We start from the raw sequence: 20,916 nt of genomic DNA on the forward strand, positions 1-20,916 counted from the left end.
GCATGATTCATTTGATCGTGTCAGAGCTTTTGACTGGCTGAAGTTTGTATTCTTCTTCTATGAGGAACTTTAATACACTTCTTGGTTGGTTGACATGGGAAACAAGGAAATTCGTCACACCGCAAAAGTTCCTCTGCAGGGGAGATGATCAGAGGTCGATTCCCACGACACGGGCAGTAACCTCTAATCAGCACCGGGACTGTTGTTGTTACTGTTTTCCATCAGAGTCCCGCCTCTCTGATCTCTGGCCTTTGGTATTCACTATCTCTCACTGTTTTTCCCCTTCAACAGTTCAGATGTTTGGACTCCAAAAGCCGCCGGGGGAAAAGAGCTTGGACGGATAAAGAATTCTTTGCTGGTGTGAAGCTGCTTTTTAAAGAGAGATCCAAAGGAGGATGAAGCACAGAAATGGAAGGTCAAACGGGAACGACGGTACAAAGGCAGCAGAGCGGCGGCTGGAACACTTCAGTGAGGCTTTGAGGAGGATCTGGCACCAGGCTGACAGCTGACAGGACGCTTCAGTACGCCTGCACAAGCCCACAGAACACAACAGAACACAACAGAACTCACTCACTGTCTTAAGTCACAGAATCAGAACATCATCAGCTCCACACAGGTTCAGGGTTCAGAGCCAGGTGTGTGTGTTGGGTTGCACAGGTGTGTCTCATTAAGTGGCGGTTGAGTGACGAGTGGGCGGGCTCACAAGGGGCAATGGGGAACAGGTGTGGGGGCTCAGTGACGACGGCTGGTGGACAGGTTGAAAGTTGCAGCTTCCCGGAACAGAAACAGGATTAGAGCAAATTGAGATGTTACCATGACAGCGCAGGTAAATTTGTGTAAGATGATGATGATAATGAGTGTTGGAATAATGGATAAACTGCGCCCGAGAGCTTTCAAATAAGCATTTAACTGGATCATGTATCTTCATATTTCCTGGGAACACGAGGCTCCTGCAGCGTGACTCAGGCGCTGAGGGCGGCTCGCTCTTTAAAGGAGCCTCATTAAAGTCCTTACTCACATTTCAAATGGAGCTCATTTCAGCTTCCTGTTCCATGTGAACTTAAGGTGACGTCATCCTGCTGCCTCAGTGTCCTCGCTGAGTGTGTGTGTGTGTGTGTGTGTGTGTGTGTGTGTGTGTCGGCGCCCTCGGGAAAGGTTTAGGATTATGATCTGTTCCCACGGTAACACAGGAAGATGAGACTGCATTATCAGGCTTTTGCTTTTGAATTGTGTGTGTGTGTGTGTGTGTGTGTGTGTGTGTGTGTCAGTATTTGCATATAAAGAGGAATATATACACTCTCTTTCATTTAAGTGGAAACTTTGCTGTGTGTGTGTGTGTGTGTGTGTGTGTGTGTGTGTGTGTGTGTGTGTGTCTGGTTATCCTGTAGAGCTACTGAGCATTAGACAATTGATAATGACTCATCCAGGCCTGCGAATTATTTCATATGCAGGAGAGAAAAAGAGACAGAAGAGAGAGAGACAGAGAGAGAGACAGAGAGAGAGACAGAGACAGAGAGAGAGAAAGAGAGAGAGAGACAGAGAGAGAGACAGAGAGACAGAGACAGAGACAGAGAGAGAGGGAGTGACATAAACACACAGCTCTTTCTACATATTAATGTTTCAGTATGAATCCTACAGAATGAAGACGAGCGGTTGATCTTTAGTTGCTTTACTCTTCAGCGTGAGTTTGCAGGATGGACACAAACACTCTTCCTCATGTTCAGTATATTGGATGAAGTTATGGATGAGATCTTACATGGAGGTGTGAGACGAGTCCAAGGGTCAGACCCAGAATAGAGGACATGTCTCCATCTGGCCTGGGAAAGTCTCAGGACCTGGACTCATTTCCTGACTGTATGGGTATGACATCATCTCTTTGAAAATAGTCTTTTATGGATTAAAGAGACAGAAGAACTTTCAATGAAAATACAGTTTATTCTGATCATAAAATTGGACATTGACTCGATTGACTTGATAAAACAACCAGAACATGAACGTCTGTAGCAAGATACCTGCAACCTTCAACACACACACACACACACACAATCACACACACACACACACACACACACACGTGATGTTAACCATCAGAATAATGCGTCATGTTAACACGGAGCATTAAAGGAGCTCCTGACTTCATTATGCAATCCTTCATAAATGAGAAACAGGAAAAGAGCAGCAGCTGCTCAGCACAGAGAGAATGGCTGCAAGGACGTTTGTTAAAAAGCACTGAGTCGTGTAGTACAAAGTAGGAACACACACACACACACCGTGTCGCCCAGCGAGCCCACGTTTCATTCCAGCAGCTCCCTGTTTCAGTGCTGGCAGAGCAGGTGAGTGCAGCTCTTACATCACTGAGGCTGAATTCACTTACATGTCACTTCAAACCTCAAAGATTTATACTTTACATTTAGATTTATAGTTTACATTTAGATTTATAGTCCTTCTCTGTCTGTTTCATTATTAAGTGAATCTTCTGATGTTTTGGGACTTTTGGCTCTTAACTAATAACAGTATTAATAACTCCAATCAATCAATTATTACTGTTAACATTTGATCGATTTCATGATGGAGAGAATAATTGATTCATAACAAAAGCATGATTTAGTAGCAGCACCTTTAGTTTAATCCTATAATACTGAGATAAGCTGTTACACACATGTGGCTGTTTGTTGTTTGTTGCTTCATATGAGTCTGATTGGCTGACTGAGGCTGATTCTGGCTTTGTTTGATTTATTTTTTCCCTTTATGGGCCAAAGTACAACTACAAGATAATGACATTCAAACACAACAATATGTAAATGTCTCCATGTGTGTGTAAACCTCCTGGCATGTTGTGACCTCATTCATCCAACAGCTTCAGGGAGGAGTTTACTTTTGTTCTCTAAGGTCAAACATGGGCGAGGGAGCTAAGATGAGAGGAAATGTGAGGTCATCTCACTAAGATACAGCTTAGACGCACATAAGGACCTTAACATGAAATGAGTCGCTACAATGCAGGTGTGTGTGTGACCTCACTGACATCACTACATGAGACACAACGCTGCTCTACTGTATCTACACACACACACACACATACACATACACATACACACACACACACACTCGCTCTGTACAGCCTGACTTACAAGTTACAAGTTCATAAAAGTTCAATTCATTTCTAATATTATTACTGTCTGAATGCCTCTTCTGCCCTGAAATCAAACTCTCAACCTTCAGATCGCACCTAAAGACCCTGACCTCCATCAGTCTGAGCTCAGTCCAGGCTCAGGTGGTGTTTGATCCACACCTCCACACCTCCAGCTGATATCTCTGGTTCCTGGGTGCTAGAACAGCAGACTCCCGACTGTGGGATTCCAGCTGTGGGAGCACCGGCACGTCTACGGAAAAGCCCTGCAGAAGAACTGTCCTGGTGTACAGTAACATGGTGAGGTGCCTGTCTCCTCTACAGAGCAGCTACAGAGCAGCACCTCTGGACCTGCCATGCCTCAGTATGTGGCCCAAGCTGAGGCCTGAACCCAGAGGTGGTCCCTTACTGAGGTCCTGTCTGCAGAGCCGTTTGAGGGACAAGACAAGAACGTCTCCTAGCTTTTATCCAGTGTCTTTAGAACTGCGTCTCAGAGCTTCCCCTCTTCAGCGTGTTGCTGTTGAACTCGTCGTGCTCAAAGCTCAGATTGTTATGCGACCTCGATATCATCAGCAGCTTCTCGCGCTTGCTGTAGTCGCGCCTCGCCGCCGCCGCAGACGACGAGGCGTCCAGCAGCCTCTCGCCTTGCTCCTCCCTGTCCTCCAGCCGCTCGTAGCCTTTACTGCTACCGCTGTTGCTACGGCTGCTGTTGCTACGGTCCAGGCGCGGCCAGCTGGGGTGTTTCCGGCGCTCCGTGCGCACGCTGAGCATGCTCGCACCGGCGCCCAGGTCCAGAGACTTGGAGTGGCTACCCAGCATGTGCAGGGAGGAGTTGGAGCCAAAGTCGCTCCTGGCCGCTCCGGGAGAGAGCCAGCAGCCTGAGGTAGAGGAGGGAGCCAGGGAGATGGAGGTAGAGGAGACGGAGGAGCAGTGGGATGAAGAGGAGGCCGAGTTACTGCGGTGCAGACTCGGCGGTTTGGAGGCCTTGCAGACAGTCGCTACGGGAACAACCAAGGACTCCATGGAGGTCAGAGGTTGCGACCTTCCTCCGTCTCCCCTCTCTCTCCTGTCCTCCTCAGTGATCGCCTCCATCTCCGGCTCGTCTATCACACAGTTGTTGAGTTTGATAACGGGGAGGGTGAAGGCAGAGAGGGAGGAGGAGACGATGGAGCGTGCGTGGTGCCCTCCCTTCCCCCCCTCCGCGTCCACAGACCACTGGCGCCGCCCGAGGTCCGACGGGCCCGACCCCAGCCTGTGATCCCTGTACAGCGGCCCCAGGAGTCCGGCAAAGCTGCAGTCCAGCTTGGCCTGCTCCCTGTGTCGGGGGAAGTCCTCCTCCCCTAACAGCACCTCCTCTTCCTCCATGGACCCCCCTGTGCCCACGCTCCCGCCGTGGCGAGAGGAGAAGGCCAGCAGGGAGCCGCTGGCGAGGCGCAGGTCCGCCGCTTCGCCCGCGTAGGCGCTGTTGCGATGATGATGCTGTTTCTGCTCCCGCTGCCTGAGCCGGTGGATGTCGATGACCGTGGAGTACATGTCCCTCATGTGGATGATCTACAGGAGGAAGAGGAGGAGGAGGAAGGTGTCAGTGCTGCATTAACCGTGAACTGCTGGACCTGACGTAACTATGGTTACATTTCAAGAAGACTTATGGGATATGAGGTGATTGTACGAATACATCACTTATGGATTAAGAGGTGTGTGTGTGTGTGTGTGTGTGTGTGTGTGTGTGTGTGTGTGTGTGTGTGTGTGTGTGTGTGTGTGTGTGTGTGTGTGTGTGTGTGTGTGTGTGTGTGTGTGTGTGTGTGCGTGCGTGCGTGCGTGCGTGCGTGCGTGCGTGTGCGTGCGTGTGTACGTGTGTACGTGTGTGTGTGTGTGTGTGTGCATGCATGTACGTCTGTGTGACCTTGTGATATCGTCTGCATATGGATTACCTGGAGAGGAAGAGGAGGAGGAGGAGGAGGGGAGCAGATTAATGGAATCAAAGGAGTGAAGGGAGACAGGGCGAGAGCGGAGGAAATGTGATAAGAGGAAAAGTGTAGAGGGAGGATGTGTCGACCTTTGACCCTCATGTGAGTGTGTGATGCATACGGATGAGGACGGCTCACCTTCGTCTCTCTGTCTCTGTTCTCATGTAGGATGGCATTGGCGCAGATGAAGATGAAGATCCCGATGCCCATGGTGAAAGGCCCGAGCATCTTCATCCTCTCAGAGTGACGGTGCTGCTCCAGGAACCGGGTCAGAGCGCCCCCTGTCTGCCTGGAGGGCGTACCTGCGCCAGATAAGAGAAGAAGAATCCATCAGCAAACATCTGTAAGGTACAAAAAGTGGAGTTTCCTTCCGTGACTCTGTCAGTCACCTTGGACGTTGCGGCTCGTGCTGGCGTTCGCTGCCGCCGCCTCCTCTGATTGGCCGTCCGCGACTGCTACCTCCTTCGCTCCTCCTTGTCCTCCTTCTGGGGGTGCCTTGGCTGAACTGTGTGGCCAGTAGCCCAGCGTTGCCATGCCGATGCCCATAGCCAGTATAACCAATCCCAGGAGGAGGAAAAAGCCAGAGGCGGAGTAGAGGCGGAGCTGACCGCGCACCACCACCACATCCGTGCGACGCTTCCGCTTTCTTAAAGGAAACAGGGAAAGCAAATACAATAATTGTAGCCCTTTATCTCCACTCTGACCCTGTACACACACTGAATACAGAGGGGATGTGAGGTGGCGAGGGAGGAGCACCTGTGGGCACCGTCGGGGGCGGCGTTTCCCAGGCCCGAGGACGCCGACGCTATGGGCCGATTCTGAGAGCGGGCCGAGTCTTGGCGTTTCAGCTTAGCCAAGCCTGTAAGCACACCTGCTGCTGCTGTCATGGTTAACCTGCACACACACACACACACACACACACACACACACACACACACACACACACACACACACACACACACAGATGTCAGGTCAGGTTTATTTGTACTGCACACATAATCACATAGAAGCGTCTCAAAGGGCTTCACAGGCTGCTGGGTAAATCTCTGAAAACGATCCTGTCTTATTAAGAAGAGGAGCATTTATTGCTTGGCCGAGGAGAGACACACACACACACGCACACACACACACACACGCACACACACAGCGTGAGATGTGACAGTGTTTCTGGAGAGCAGAACAATTCAGGCAGTGTTTCCAGACAATTTGCCAGAAGAGAAGAAACTGTTCCCACAAATCTGCCACGGTGGGAAAGTCACATTCTTAGCTACCTGCCACACACACACACACACACACACACACACACACACACACACACACACACACACACACACAGAGACACACAGAGACAGAGTGTCGTCCTTTGCTGTCTCCTTGTTCCTTCTTCCCTCCACCTCTCTGGTTTTTCTTCTCAGTACATCAGCAGCTCTTTTGCTTTTTTTCTCTCTGTGTTCTCATCTCCTTCTCTTTCTGTGGTTTTGTGTTCTTACGTGTTTCCATGATTCTTCACATTCCTGGATTCACTGTGTGTTTTGTTTTGTCCTCATCTCGACCTCAGACAGATCATGGGGCCTCTGGAACTCTTTCAGTGTGTGTGTGTGTGTGTGTACGTGTGTGTGCATGTGTGTGTGTGTGTGTGTGTGTGTGTGTGTGTGTGCATGTGTGTGTGTGTCAGCATTTTTGTGGGATTATTTTAAGTCTATTCTCACTTTTTTCCTGCCTGCTGTGTGTGTGTTATTTATCCGGGTCGCTCAGTTAAGACTCATCCTTATTTGAGCTCCGTCTGCAAATCCAGTCCTTCCTTTCAACCAAAGCCCTGACTTGTGTGTGTGCGTGTACGTGTGTTTGTGTGGTTTGTCCTGGAAGAAGTTGGTGAGATGCAACCAAAGAACAAACACACACACTCACCTAAAGAATCACGGCTGTGTGCTCGCCCGTGTGTGTGTGTGTGTGTGTGTGTGTGTGTGTGTGTGTGTGCGTGCTTGTGAGGCTTTTCATGCAGGTGTGACAAGTCGCACACAAAGGAGTGACAACTTTCCCTTCAGTGTGTCGGTTGCAGTCAAAGGAAGTGAGCAGTGACACGCAGACGCAGGCGAGTTAGAAAGAGGCAGCAGCTTCTGTTTACTGATGAGGTGTGTGTTGCTGCGTGTCAGCTGTCGGCACAACACCCAGCAGAGGTGTGTACGTGTGTGTGTGTGCGTGCAGGTTGTTTGTTTACTGCATTCCTCCTGTTACGCATGAGGGAGAATAATTCAGGCAACGAGTAAACAAAATGATCAGAGTGATAGAACACACACACACACACACACACACACAGCCATATTTAGTCATGATCGTTTCCTTTCTATTTATTTATTCAGCTTTGTGTTTTTCCCTTTTTTATTATTATCTTTTAATGCCCTTGTTGTCCTTGGAGGAGGTTTGGAGCTGCTGGGACCCCCGGCGGAGCTCTAACCATGACATCGTCTTCTTCTGAACCACTTGTTCCTCGCGCTCCCCTGCTGCCTCTTCATTAGCGCCGGAACCAAAACAAACCTGAGGTTATTTCAGGAAACTCCGCTCCTGCTCTGCTGTGGAGTCTTCAAATGTGCTTTGAACAACACACGCCATGTTACCACGGCGATACAGTCTGCCCAACATGCCGGGGTGAGTTACTGCAGCCAGATGGGATCCAAGCCCCTCTTTGTGGATTTTGGACCATCCAGTTCCCCTCCAGACTTGTGTGTTCCAGTGTTTGCCAGGAAAACCATCTCATCTTATGTGTTGTTATGAAGGAGTCGTGTTTCTCCGTGTTCTTCCGTGTTCCTCCGTATTCCTGAGTAAATGTTGGAGTCTGCATGCTGCACATTCTGCAGCCCGACATCATTACTCTCCACTGAACACTGGCAGCTGTGTTGCATATTTGATATTTGGAGTCTCATGCAGGAGCTGATTGGAACGTCTCCAGATCCTGGACTTTAGGAATTTCGTCTCAGATGAAGTAGTTTTGTTCGGCACGCTCCGTGTGTGTTTGCAGCCCAGCGGGAAGCTCCTGGGTGAGGGTGTGTAATGTAATGTACTCTACTCCACAGCCCCTCAGGGATCAGGTGAGCAGGTCCAACATCCCAAGGGAGCCCAGGGTAGAACACCACCTGGAGGACCTGAGCAGGGAAGAGGGAATTTTGGGATACTTTGCTTAGAATTCTTGGAGTTGGAGCATGGAGTCACGGAGTCTCGTCCTACATTCCAAATAAAGAAAAGCTGAATGATTTGTTTTCTTTCTAACTGGATAATTGAAGGTTTCTCAGCGGCCTTGAATCTTTAATGAAACTGCTTTGATCCAAACGGTTCCGTCTAAGCTTGATGTTTGTTTTCACACATTAGGAATTGTGTCTTAACATTACAGGACATTTCCATGAAGTTTAGCCCCGCCCCTCCTCTGAGAGCTAATAAGGCAGAAACATTCCATGTAAATAGTTTCATCAGCAAAGAAATCGGATTCATCCATTCATTCTTTCCATATCTTTCCTCTCTTTCTCTCTCTCTGTGTTTCTCTCCTTCTCTCTCTCTCTCCCCTCCCGCTGCGTTCTATTCGTGACCTTCCATGTTTTCCATGATTCCGTCTCATTTCTGTCCCCTCCTTCGTCTTTGTTTCTCCTCCACTTTCTGTCCCCTCACATCTATTTTTAATCCGTCACTCGCTTTAATTTTCCTTCTATTTTTTTGATCACTTCCCTGCTTTCACCTCAGATTTCACACCGCAGCTTTAGCGTTCAGACCAGCCCATCCCCCCTACTCTTCCTCCCCCTCCCCCCTCTCTCCTCCTCCTCCCCTCATATTTTCACGTATGTTCTACGTCAATCATCTCACTGGCAAAATTGGTTTAGAGCTTTACCACAGATGGTGAATCACACAAGGACAAACACAACCAGCCTCCTTCCTGAGCTCCCTCTCTCTCTCCTTCTCTCTCTCTTTCTCTCTCTCTCTCTCTCTCTCTCTCTCTCTCTCTCTCTCTCTCTCTCTCTCTCCCTCTGTCTCTCTCTCTCCCTCTCCTTTTGCTCCTTATTGTGTGTCAAGGCAGAGGGTTCCATTATTGACTAAACGAGGAGAAGAAAGGATGGCGGGGAGGAAGAATAAGAGAGGAGGAGAAAAACCATCAGGTAGGAAGCAGAGCTGAGGACAGTGATGAGCACAAGCAGAGGACAAGAGCATCTGTACAAACACACACACAAACACACACACACACATCTACAGGATCACTGTGATCTCGCCTGTCAGCCTTTTTTAAAGAATAATGCAGAGAAATTGTCCATCATTTCAAGTTTTAAAGGACAAAACGATATTGTATTATGATAAATGTGATGTGTTTCCCATCAGGCAAAGCAGGTGGCCAGGAACACTGATGCATGCTGGGATTAGCACATGGACTGGAAGAGTTTTAAGGCCTCGCGTAGAGAATCAGACGTGAATCTGACGGTGAGACGTTTCGCTCCGTTTGTTATTAAACCAAGAATCCGTCGCTTCATTTCCTGTTCCTGGCTTTAACAGGCACTTAGTTTTTTTAATTAACATTTAATGAAAAATGAATTTGCCTTTTAATGACTTAATAGCTTCCATCTCTGTTCTCTGCTGAGTGAGTGAGTGAGTGAGTGAGTGAGTAGTGAGTGTGTGTGTGTGTGTGTGTGTGTGTGTACTCAGACAAGAACACACAGCACTTTACAATCCATCCTCCTGAAGAGGGCGATCAATTCTGTTGCTATAGCGACATTTAAACATTTACAGACGGGAGTTACATTCCTTCATCCATCACGAGGGAAACGATGACGACAAGCAACCTTATCTATAGGCGACGTCACATGATGTATTGTCCCTATAGCAACTGCACGTGCAGCCGCTGCCGGTGACACGTCTCTATAGCAACCATCAGAGCTGTTTCATGGGAATGACAGGTATATCATTAACCCTGCATCTTATCAACGGGGGGAAGGGCAGGAAAAGGGGGAAATCTCACAACAATTGAATTTTTGGAGGTTTACATTGATTTGTTGCATTTGTTGACCGTTGGACAAAAACCTAAAGTCCTCACATGTAGCTTGGATGGATTTTGCTCTTTTTCAATCATTTCAATCGCAATGTGAGTCCAACAGGCGAGGGAGGACAGCGAGCTGATGCCTCCATCATCAACGTGACACACACAACACTTGGACCAACTGAAGCGGATGAAATTGTAGGGAGACGTTGAAAGAATAGAGAAGTGGAATAGAGAGGGGGGGGGGGGGGGTAGAGATAGAGAGAGAGGAGGAGCTTCTTTGATTTGAGGAGATCTCCAAAGGCTTTCCCGATGCTATAGAAACACACTGGGAAAGGTTTGTCGCGAATGAGTCACTATGCGATTTGTAACACATCACGGTGAGAGAGAGAGAGGGAGAGAAAGAGAGACATGTTACACGGGCGAGTGACAGAGAGACGTGACACATAATGGGACATAATGACACTCGTTTCCATCTGACAGTGAGAAAACGCCAACAAAGACAGAAAAGGTACAAAGAGACGAAATCGAGGGAGGGGGCGAGAGAGAGACAGAGAAAGGGAGAGAGGGAGAGAGAGAGCTCCCCCGTTGTGGCCTTTAAGGTCACCTGGCTTAATGGCCATGGAGCTAAAGCGAGAGGAGCAGGGGAGGAGGCTTGAATCAGCACCAAGCAGAGACACGATTCCAACCAGAGACTATTCCTGTCCTCCATCGCTTCCCCAGTGAGCCGGGACGGAATTAGTTTGAGTTCTGGCAAATCTGCAGAATACTGGGGGGGCAGTTTTCCTCTGTTTGTGTGTGTGTGTGTGTGTGTACTCGTGCGGCTGCCTGAGTCAAAGCTGAAACGTCTCGCCCTCCTATTTAAAGAGTCCACGTCTGTCCCATATCAGACGAGACACAGTAAATGTTCAATGATCCCAATAACAAGCTCATGAATGCACCACCAATTCCCTGATCTCAGATATCCAAGTTTGCTGAAACACACCGGAGACCAGGAGACGTGACATGAGTGTGTGTGTGTGTGTGAGAGAGAAAGAGAGAGAGAGGGAGAGATGGGACGAGATGACATATGACACGAGGCTGTGACCTTATGATGTGCTGCACCCCGGGGTGTGTGTGTGTGTGTGTGTGTGTGTGTGTGTGGGAGGGGGGGGGGGGGGGTAATCACCTGGAGGAGAAACACTGATTTGAAATTGCTACACATTCCATGATTGTTGATGCCTGCAGGGCGGGGGATTCTCTGGAAGATCAGAGGTCAGCGTCGCCATGGAGCCGCTTCCATCAAACCCCGGGGTCTTGAGCTATCCCCTGGTGTGTGTGTGTGTGTGTGTGTGTGTGTTGTTCTATACAGCCACTATATGAAGATGATGTAACCTCTTTAGAATTGCTGTTGCCTTCAAAGGTCATTTGCTTCTTTATGTATATAATATTTAAACTGCTCACTATAGAATAAAACTAGTGTCCATAATTTGGTTAAACCTATGACTGCATTCATGAATAATTCACGAGGAGACTGAGCATTTTCCAGGAGTTTATTCCCAAAGCCGGCTTGTTTTCTACCATAACACAGATTAAAAATAGATCTCAGACAGAGAAGCCAAAAGAGTCCATTTGATAAGTGGCCTGGAAATATGAAATCTCTCCGTCTGGGTCTGTGGCTGCGTGATGAGTGAGACCTTCACATGGGGGGCGGGTTAGGACCCTGTGTCCTTCTGGAGCTAAATTTGGTGTTAGAATTCTCGGAAGGGCGGGTGGGAGAGAGACAGAGATTGAGATCCTAGAGGGCAGGAAGGATCCAAAGGGCTGAACGCCGCCGCCGGAGGGAAAGGACAAGTGTGGAAGAGGAGGAAGGAGAAGGAGCTAGAGATGAAGAAGAGCGAGTTTGTGTTTGCTCGCTGCTTTACTCCTACAGACTTGCGGTCACAGTGAGTCATCCGTCTGCAGAAGATGTCACTATGTGTTTGCTCACTAACCTTCAGCTGCACATATTCTCCTGATCCGTGCGTGTAAAGTGTTAAATCCTGCAGCGCCTCGTCTCCTCTCGTCTTATTCTGATGATCCATAACCACCGTTTTCATCCTTTGCGGGTCACGTGGCGTTCACGCTGAATCAGTGTCGCTGGCTTCACGCACGTTGAATTCAAACTCCGTTGGTCTGGATTTCTCTCATCAGCTGTTGGTGGCAGACGTGTGAGTGTGTGAGTGAGCTCTTTTTCCTCGCCGTTCCTGAGGTGTCAGTCAGTCGCTACACGCTCATCCCGAGGCTCCGGCTGACCCTGGGCCTGCCGTGCTCTCCGTGAGGGGATTCAGGAGCCCCCTCGCCCCCTCCAGGTCTGCTTTGATTCAGCCCCCCTTCATTGTTCTCCTCACTGGCAGCAGGAACACAAATATGTCCTGAAACTGAGACGCCTGGACTGAAAGTGTATTATGACGAGGTTTATGAGCAGGTGGAGGTATTTGGAGGGGGAAAGCTGCTGGAACCTCTACACGGCTCAATGCTTCACACTTTGATTTCAAAATAAACCCATAAATCCTGAGTTTATCTGGTGAAAGTTCCATCACACACACACACACACACACGTCTCAGTATAACGTCGGTTGTGTTGAAAGGCTGACAAATGTCCCCTGACCCCTTCAGAGGGATTTTTGCCCTCAATATTGACTCGGTGTCTTCTCAGTTGACAGCAGCTGCAGTAACAAACGGAGCAGCTGCAGCCTGAGACACGACAGAGGAGCTGTGAGCGTCAATCACGTTAGATTTGAATAAGCAATGATGTCAAACAGCCTCAATGAACCCGAACCATCGTGGTCGGGAGAGGAGCTCTGATTTGTGAGATACATGTAGCACACACACACACAGACACACGCACGCACGCACGCACCACACACCACACACACACACACACACACACACACACCTGCTTTACTCTCCTTCTCAGGCTCAGTCTCATGTATACTGATCAGATTAGCTGAGGATGGAAGAGCAACCAGAGCTCTGGAAATGGAATAATCAATAAACATGCTGGACGTTATTAGATCAGTTGAAGATGATTTGATTGTCCTGCAGCTTCAGCTACAGACTGAAGCCTAATGGATGAAGCCACTAATTGGTTTAATATCAGTCAATCAGCAGATGATGGGACACGTGGAGCTCCGTGGCTCATTAAGTATTGATTGATACAGAGGTGCCAACATGAATGATTGATGACATTAAACATTTATACTGACTTCTTAACACACACAGAGACACAGCACGTCATGTCTGTTTACCTTCACAGGAGATGCGTTCACTGTCTGCGCACCATTACGCGCGGAGAGGAGGTGGATTCCGCCGCGTCGTCCCTCTGAGGAGCCGCTCAGGGTGAAGCCATGCTGGGCTGCAACCAGGCTGCAGGGACCCGGAGCCGCTCCAGTCACATCCAGAGCCTCGATCCCTCCAGGTCCAGAGCCCCGCGGCGTCCCGGTTTGGAGGCGATCAAACTACATCCAGCGTCCTGAGCGTCGAACCGTGTGGACCAGTGAGCGATAAAAGTGTCGTAAATGAGCTGAAAACAACTTTAATCAGCGCGGAATCCGCTTGAAGCAAACAGGGTCGACGCGCTCAGAGAAACGGGAACAAAACGAACCGAGAAATGTTCACATCCCGAATTAAGCGACGAACGGTTAAGCGATTATTTTGTAATTTCCAGTGGAAAACAGACAAACTACCGAACCAACAACCTTCTGTCGCCTCCGCCTGCTCGCTGTGTTTAACTCCTCTGGGCTCCAGTTTGGATCCACAAACTTGATTTGACGTCAGAAAAAAAAGATAAAAGTGTGGAAAGTGTGGAAAAATATCTGTAAACCAAAACATCAGAGCCGAGAAATGAGACGGAAGCTCCGTTTGTTCCTCTCAGCCGCGAATCATCTGCTGCTGCTGAGAGCCGCTACGATTATGAGAGAGAGAGAGGGAGCGAGAGAGAGAGAGAGAGAGAGTGTCTGTGTGAGAGGGAGAGAGAGAGGGGGGAGAGAGAGAGAGTGTGTGTGTGTGAGAGGGAGAGAGAGAGGGGGGAGAGAGTGTGTGTGTGTGTGTGTGTGTGTGTGTGTGTGTGTGTGAGAGAGAGGGGGGGGGGAGTGTGTGTGTGAGAGAGAGAGAGAGAGAGCGTGTGAGAGGGAGAGAGAGAGAGAGTGTGTGTGTGTGTGTGTGTGTGTGTGTGTGTGTGTGTGTGTGTGAGAGAGGGGGTGTGTGTGTGTGTGAGAGAGAGAGAGTGTGTGTGTTTGGGGGGCGGGGGGTTCTGTGAGTGTGTAGCTTTGTATACAGATGTGTATACAGATGTGTGTGTGTGCATGTGTGTTTGTGCCTGGACTGTGTTTATGCTTCACCATGCCTTGCTTGCATAAATAATAAGTGGATGATTCATTGTGAGGAAGAGAGGGGGGAGGGAGGAGGGAGGAGGGGGGGGAGAGAGAGAGAGAGAGAGAGAGAGAGAGAGAGAGAGAGAATACTTGGAAGCCTCTCTCGTGCTTGGCGGTGGTGTTATATGATGTCATTTGAATAATGTATAGATTCTGTATCACGTATTGGTGCGTGCAGTCAGAGGAGATGTAACGTTCAGGGAGCAGGAAGTGTGTGAGCTGAGCTGTGTGTCATGCATGATTCAGCGCCATCACAGGCCCGTGAGTGCACACACACACACACACACACACACACACACACACACACACACACACACACACACACACACACACACACACACACACACACACACTCATGCAGCAAATATGTAGCAGATGTTGGCTCACATGTGGTTTCCTGTATTTACGTCCTGGAGTTGACTCAAGGAAAACTCACCAATCAGGTCGAGGTGAAGAGAAAAACGGGGCAGACATGTTGGCAGATACTTTCCAACAGTGAGGTCTCAGGCAATCTGTGTGTGCACAAGTGTGTGTGTGTGTGTGTGTGTGTGTGTGAGAGAGAGAGAGAGAGATTATTATTGCTTCACATGGCTAAAGCTTTAGTTGGCAAGAAATGAAACACCCTGAGGGCAGAACGGTACATGTATACACACACACACACACACACACACACACACACACACACCATTAACTGCCCGAATCAGTTCAGCTCAAATCAGAAAAGAACACATGATTTGTCAGTGAGGTGTCCGGTCATGCAGAGAGATTTGGAATGATTTGCTCGGGAAATATCGATAATGAGACATCTGCCACACACACACACACACACACACACACGCACACACACACACACACCAACATGTCCACAAACTGTATCACAAACACTTTTTTAATGCAGTTTAGCGAAACGAAATTCTTAATATCTGGAAAAAATGCAACTGAACCTGAAACCTGCCTCACTTCATACCACAGGAGGTGAACTGAGCCTTTAATCCTGCCTGGGTTGCGTCCAATCACAGTCCACACACACGTACACACACAGGTACACACACTGCTGGCTCTGATCATCTCCCTCAGACTCCACATGTTTTCAGTGTTTTCTTGCCCTTTTACAGACGTCTGCCCCCTTTAAAGGAAACAATCCTAGCTGACAACACGGCACAGATATGAATCACCGTATTGAAATGTTGGTGCTCTGCTCGCCCGTATTTACATTCCCTGAGTGATGGAAATGAAAACACGCTGTAGATGGCAGAGAGGAAGAGGGAACAGAACAGAAGGGAACAGAACAGGACAGGACAGGACGAGAGGTGGAAGGAATGGGAGAGAGAGAGAGAGGGAGAGAGAGGGATAGAAGGGAACAGGTCCAGCAGGAGTGGGAGAGAGAGAGAGAAAACAGCTTGGCATTATGGATTGTTGTATTTCGTGTTGCATAGGTGGAACGTAAAGAGAGAAGAGGGAGAGGAGGAAGAGAGGAAGAGGAGGAAAGCGTTTCTTTCTCCCTCTCAATGTTTCACCCCAGTTACTGCAGCTGTGTGTTATTGTTTATCCTAAATTAGTTATGCTGTGTTACATTGTGTGCGTGTGTGTGTGTGTGTGTGTGTGTGTGTGTGTGCGGAACGTGTGGACGTGTAGGTTAAGGGGCCTTTGTGTTCTCATCATGTTCTTCCCTCCCTGCATGTCGATTGGGTTTGATCTCAGCAGCAGATTGGGAAATGACCAAACACACACACACACACACACTCACGGTCTGTCTCTGGCCTCACTCGTCTCCATTTATCACATTTGTCCTCCCATCAGGCCTGAAGTGCTTGAGTCCAGACAGACTGAAGTGAAGTGAACACACTGCGGAAGGTTTCAGGGTAATCGTAGAAGCTGAGTATGAGCATGAGAGCATTATGAAGCATCATGAAGCAGCTCTAACTCCACTCAGCCTCAGATCTCAGGACATTCAAGCCTCCAGGGTTTGTTTTCATTTCCCAACTGCAGAACTTCATCAGACCAACATGAAAACATCTTCAGACATTCAGTTGTTGGACACAATCACTGTGATAAGACTGAAGATGTCATGAAGGTCAAAAGGTCACTGAGGATGCTGTCAAATCTATCTAATTAAACAAATGTACTATAAACTGCTATCACACACACACACACACACACACACACACACACACACACACACACACACACACACACACACAAACACACACACACACACACACACACACACACACACACACACACACATACACACCTACACCTGAAAGAGGTGAGAGCAAATAACAGCTGTTGCCGTCTGTTATTTGCACTGCTGCCGTCACACACACACACACACACACACACACACACACACACACACACACACTCACACACATACAGACACACACACTCTCACACATACAGACGCCCCCACACACACTCACACACATACATTCAGACACACACACACACTCACACACATACATACATACACACACACACACACACACACAGGAATACTTACAATACCTTACCTTGTTCCACATGTGCCATCGCTATGGTTACGATGATGCAGGTTACCGTGGCAGCCACATTGTACATGGAGTTCCGGTGCACTCGGTTTGCCACACACGCGTACGCAGGCTGTGACGCTGTAGTCCAGTTTCTCTCTGCTATTCCTGTAACAACACAGATCTGGGCACTGCCGTCATCATCATCACCTTCATTTCCAACATGAGCTGCCTCTTCTTCTTTTTCTCCTTTTCTGTTTTGTTATATTTCTCCTTAGATTCCTCATATCTGCACTTCTTTGCTTCACAAGCTTTGATAAAGCTCTTTTGTGACCAGATCATTATAATATATAATATTATTCATTCATCATGTATCTGTATGTTTAAACCTGTCTGTGATTTCTCTCTTCATCTCTTGTTCCTGCGCTTTTCCTTCGAGGAGCTGTTTGTATCTGCGAGTCAATGAAACAATGTATCCACCTAGTGTTCGTGTAGGGAACTGACGGTCTGTTTTTGATCTGGAGACATAGGAACTCAAAATAGAGGCGAACAGAAATTAATACAAGCCAAAATTGAGATTAGATTGAGTCTAAAGGCCATGTCCGGGGTTTGGATGGGTGGGTGTGTGTGTGTGTGTGTGTGTGTGTGTGTGTGTGTGTGTGTGTGTGTGTGTGTGTGTCTGTCTGTATCTTGTCTATTGGGTGCCTCTATCTGAAGCTCATAACTTATCAGTCAGCCTTTGCCTGCTGTGAGTTAGTTTATTTAGATGCAAATAAATCAGTTATAGCCATATTTTTATTTTTTTAATGTATGCATTCATTTTGAGAAGAGGAAGATGAAAGACGTGAGCGAGCCGGCGTGTTTATGCAGCTCGCTTCATACAAAATCATTCAAAGAGCCGAGCAGAGAATATTCAAGAGCTAAAACAGGTTCAAAGTGTTAGAACAGATAAAAGTTTCCATCCAGTGTTCCCTCTGGAGGCCAGGACATGAATAAAAGATGGAAGAGGAGGATGAAGGAGGGACGTAAGGAAACAATGAAGGGACAAAATAAGGGAGAGCGGGAGGAGGAGAGGAGAGAAGAGCTGAGGGGAGTTTAATGATGATTTCCTCTAAGCCCTAAGACCTTTACTTCCTCTTTTGTGTGTGTGTGTGTGCCCGTGCGTGTGTGTGTGTGCGCACGCTCATACTCAGCACACAGTGAGTGTATTAGACAGTTCACCTGCATATTTATCTCCTTTGGGGATTTCCTCTTAGTAGTAATCTCATTTCTCCTAATCCCGCCCTTCCCCCAGACACACACACACACACACACACACACACACACATATACATTCTCTCCATGACACCAGTAGCCATTCATGTTGTTGGACTTCTGTTGTCGTTGTTGTGGATTCACACTCATAAAGCGGCATGGAGCCGCCGCCCTCAAGACAGCACCCAGTGACACCTGGGTAAGAGCTGAGTGTGTGTAGCGTGTAGAGAGTGTGTGTGTAGCATGTACAGTGCGTGTTCATACAGGCACCTAAAGGAGGATCGCAGCTAAAGGAGGCTCAGTCAACCGTCGCTGCTGCATGAAGGTGTTTAGTAAAGTCCAGCCATGAGGTCCTCTGATAAGATGAAATGCTTCTTTAAATGTGAAGGCTTTGTTTTTCTGAGCTGCTGTTTTGTGGATCATAGGAGTGCAGAGTGTAAACACACACACATCTGCAGCTCTCTCATGTAGGCACTGGTAATCTATAACATTACAATAATATCTTTATGTGATCTATGTCCCTGCTGCTTAATGGAATATATATGATGATTATATCCATCATCTATCACCGCTTATCCACTGGTGGGTCGCGGGGTCACTGGAGCCAATCCCAGCTGTCAATGGGCAAGGGCGGGGTTCACCCTGGACCCAGACTGTGTGACTGATAGACATACTGCCTGGCTGGCTGACGGTCGAGTTCCAGAGAATACACTTCATACTAACAGCTGTTGTTGATGTTATTTGATACTGTGACCTTCTGCAGAGATGAATGAGAGATTAAATTTCACTCATTGATGAATGGATTTTGGTGTCTGAGTCGTCAAATGAAGGAAATTGAGACGATGAAGTATGAAGCATTGAAACATCAGCAAAGCCTCAAATGACAGAGAAGAAGGAGTTTGTTCCTCTGAGCTTCATCTGCAGGAATCCAGGAATAATGATATCATGCATTCTCTTCCCTCCTCTCCTCTCCTCTCCTCTCCTCTCCTCTCCTCTCCTCTCCTCTCCAGGTTGTCCTCCAGAATCTGTTGATGTGTATGATTTGCTTCTACTCTCTGTACTACATCGCAGTCAGTCTGTGCATTGGATTCTTCAGGTACACACACACACACACACACACACACACAGATACAATGTTATGGTTTTGTGCATGTCTTGATACCATTTCACCATCATTTCTCTCTCTCTCTCTGTGTTTGCTTGTGGGTGTATGTGTGTGTGTGTTTGGTGTGTGTGTCTGCACGCTCCAAGGGTTCATGAGATCAACAGTTTGTTGGCTCCTTTTGACTACACAACACAACCATCATGGCAGAACCCCAAATATCTGGGTGAGTTACTGAGTCTGACTCATGTTGGCTCCCTTCTAACTACTAACTTACTAAGTTCACCAAAGCTGCAACTTGACACACACGGCAACCGCACAACCATCCACAGCAAATCTACACCAACACCACATTTTAGCTTGGCATTCCTCAACTGTGATGTACAAACAGCTGCATATCTAATTTCCACCTCCCCGCCTCTCTCTCTCCAGTTGGCGTCATCTCTACAGAAGTGACCTACATTTTGGGAGGTCTGGTGTTTGCCTGGATTGTGGAGGAGTGGGTTTGGGATTATGCCATTACTGTCACACTGCTACATGTAGCAATGACTGCAGCAGGTAACACACACACACACACACACACACACACACACACACACACACTTTAAGTGGGTCAAGAGAACGAATCAGCTGATAGGATTGGCGGCCTAGTTACGTAATGAGACACAGTGGCCCTAATTCAACACACCGACACAAACACACAAACAAAGCCGCTTCATTAATGTGACCACCTGCACTTCAATATTGATTTCGCAAAAAGACATTTGTCCCTATTTCTTTTATTGACATGGTTCTTGTGTCTCTGCAGTGATGTCAGACTTCCCTGCTGCAGAGCACTGGTGGATCGCTTTGGGTAAGATCTGCACTCCTACCACTTCATCTCCCTGCATGCGTCTCACTTCATTCGCATCTTCACTTCCAGGCTTGAAGGACGGATGTTTACCCTGTTTCTCTTTCCCCCCGTTTGTTTTCTCTCCGTCTCTGTTCAGGTTCAGGCCTGGCGATGATGATCTTTGGAGGGCAGCTCCTGGCCTATAAGCTCTTCAGCAACAACTTTGTCTATCCAGCGGAACTGCAGAACTTCTGATGAACACAGACAGGAAACGAGAGAGAGAGAAGAAAGGGTTAAACAGCAAAAGGGCAATAGAGCAAAGTAGTAAATGTCACTTCTCATTGATACTCTTCAGACTTCATCTTGCTGATGGCTTTGCTGATAGTTTTTCCACAAACTATAAAGTAACAAAAGATCACTCAACTCAGCAGTAAGAAACTTATTTAATGTAATATAATATATTGTGTTTTTTCAACCACATTCTGTACAGTTAAGATGTTGTTTTGTATTGTTTTTTACACACCACATACTATACCATGAACTCAATGTTATAGAATAAACGGCAACCTGTTGGACCTGTAGCATATTTATTGTAAAATAGTGTCATATGTCACATCCATCCATCATGTGGACGGTTGTCTTTGGTTGTGCATTAATTATAGTTTGGTTGTTCAAGCAAATATCTGTGGGATTCACATTAAAGTTATGCTACAAAGTGTTGTTGTTTTGTTTGTATATTCTTG

General features: G+C 47.8%; 2 protein-coding genes across 2 annotated transcripts; one reads left to right on the top strand and one right to left on the bottom strand.

Annotated features, from left to right (window-relative positions):
* Positions 1-1,921: 1,921 nt before the first annotated feature.
* Positions 1,922-14,086, bottom strand: tmem200a (transmembrane protein 200A). Its single transcript, XM_076165336.1, has 5 exons — positions 13,372-14,086; positions 5,851-5,988; positions 5,484-5,740; positions 5,233-5,396; positions 1,922-4,678 (listed from the first exon to the last, which is right to left on the bottom strand). Exons 2-5 carry the CDS (start codon positions 5,979-5,981, stop codon positions 3,605-3,607), a joined length of 1,626 nt encoding a protein of 541 aa, XP_076021451.1. The 5' UTR covers positions 5,982-5,988; positions 13,372-14,086; the 3' UTR covers positions 1,922-3,604.
* A 4,233-nt stretch (positions 14,087-18,319) lies between these two features.
* tmem244 (transmembrane protein 244) lies at positions 18,320-20,749 on the top strand. Its single transcript, XM_076165382.1, has 6 exons — positions 18,320-18,438; positions 19,250-19,335; positions 19,491-19,567; positions 19,774-19,899; positions 20,150-20,194; positions 20,331-20,749. The coding sequence occupies exons 1-6, from the start codon at positions 18,346-18,348 to the stop codon at positions 20,426-20,428; spliced, it is 525 nt and encodes a 174-aa protein (XP_076021497.1). The 5' UTR covers positions 18,320-18,345; the 3' UTR covers positions 20,429-20,749.
* Positions 20,750-20,916: the final 167 nt, after the last annotated feature.

This window comes from Genypterus blacodes, unplaced genomic scaffold, assembly GCF_046128005.1.
Source record: "Genypterus blacodes isolate CSIRO-AG114 ecotype Tasmania unplaced genomic scaffold, CSIRO-AGI_Gbla_v1 ptg000143l_1, whole genome shotgun sequence".
Classification (NCBI taxonomy): domain Eukaryota; kingdom Metazoa; phylum Chordata; class Actinopteri; order Ophidiiformes; family Ophidiidae; genus Genypterus; species Genypterus blacodes.

Bases quoted from the DNA above. Each gene is read 5' to 3' on its own strand.
- tmem200a (XM_076165336.1), bottom strand. From the start codon at position 5,981: ATGACAGCAGCAGCAGGTGTGCTTACAGGCTTGGCTAAGCTGAAACGC. The intron at 5,741-5,850 runs GTGCTCCTCCCT...GTTTCCTTTAAG, and splicing joins GCCCCCGACGGTGCCCACAG to AAAGCGGAAGCGTCGCACGG. The intron at 5,397-5,483 runs GTGACTGACAGA...TATCTGGCGCAG, and splicing joins CACGAGCCGCAACGTCCAAG to GTACGCCCTCCAGGCAGACA.
- tmem244 (XM_076165382.1), top strand. From the start codon at position 18,346: ATGTTGTTGGACTTCTGTTGTCGTTGTTGTGGATTCACACTCATAAAG. The intron at 19,568-19,773 runs GTGAGTTACTGA...CTCTCTCTCCAG, and splicing joins GCAGAACCCCAAATATCTGG to TTGGCGTCATCTCTACAGAA. The intron at 20,195-20,330 runs GTAAGATCTGCA...GTCTCTGTTCAG, and splicing joins GCACTGGTGGATCGCTTTGG to GTTCAGGCCTGGCGATGATG.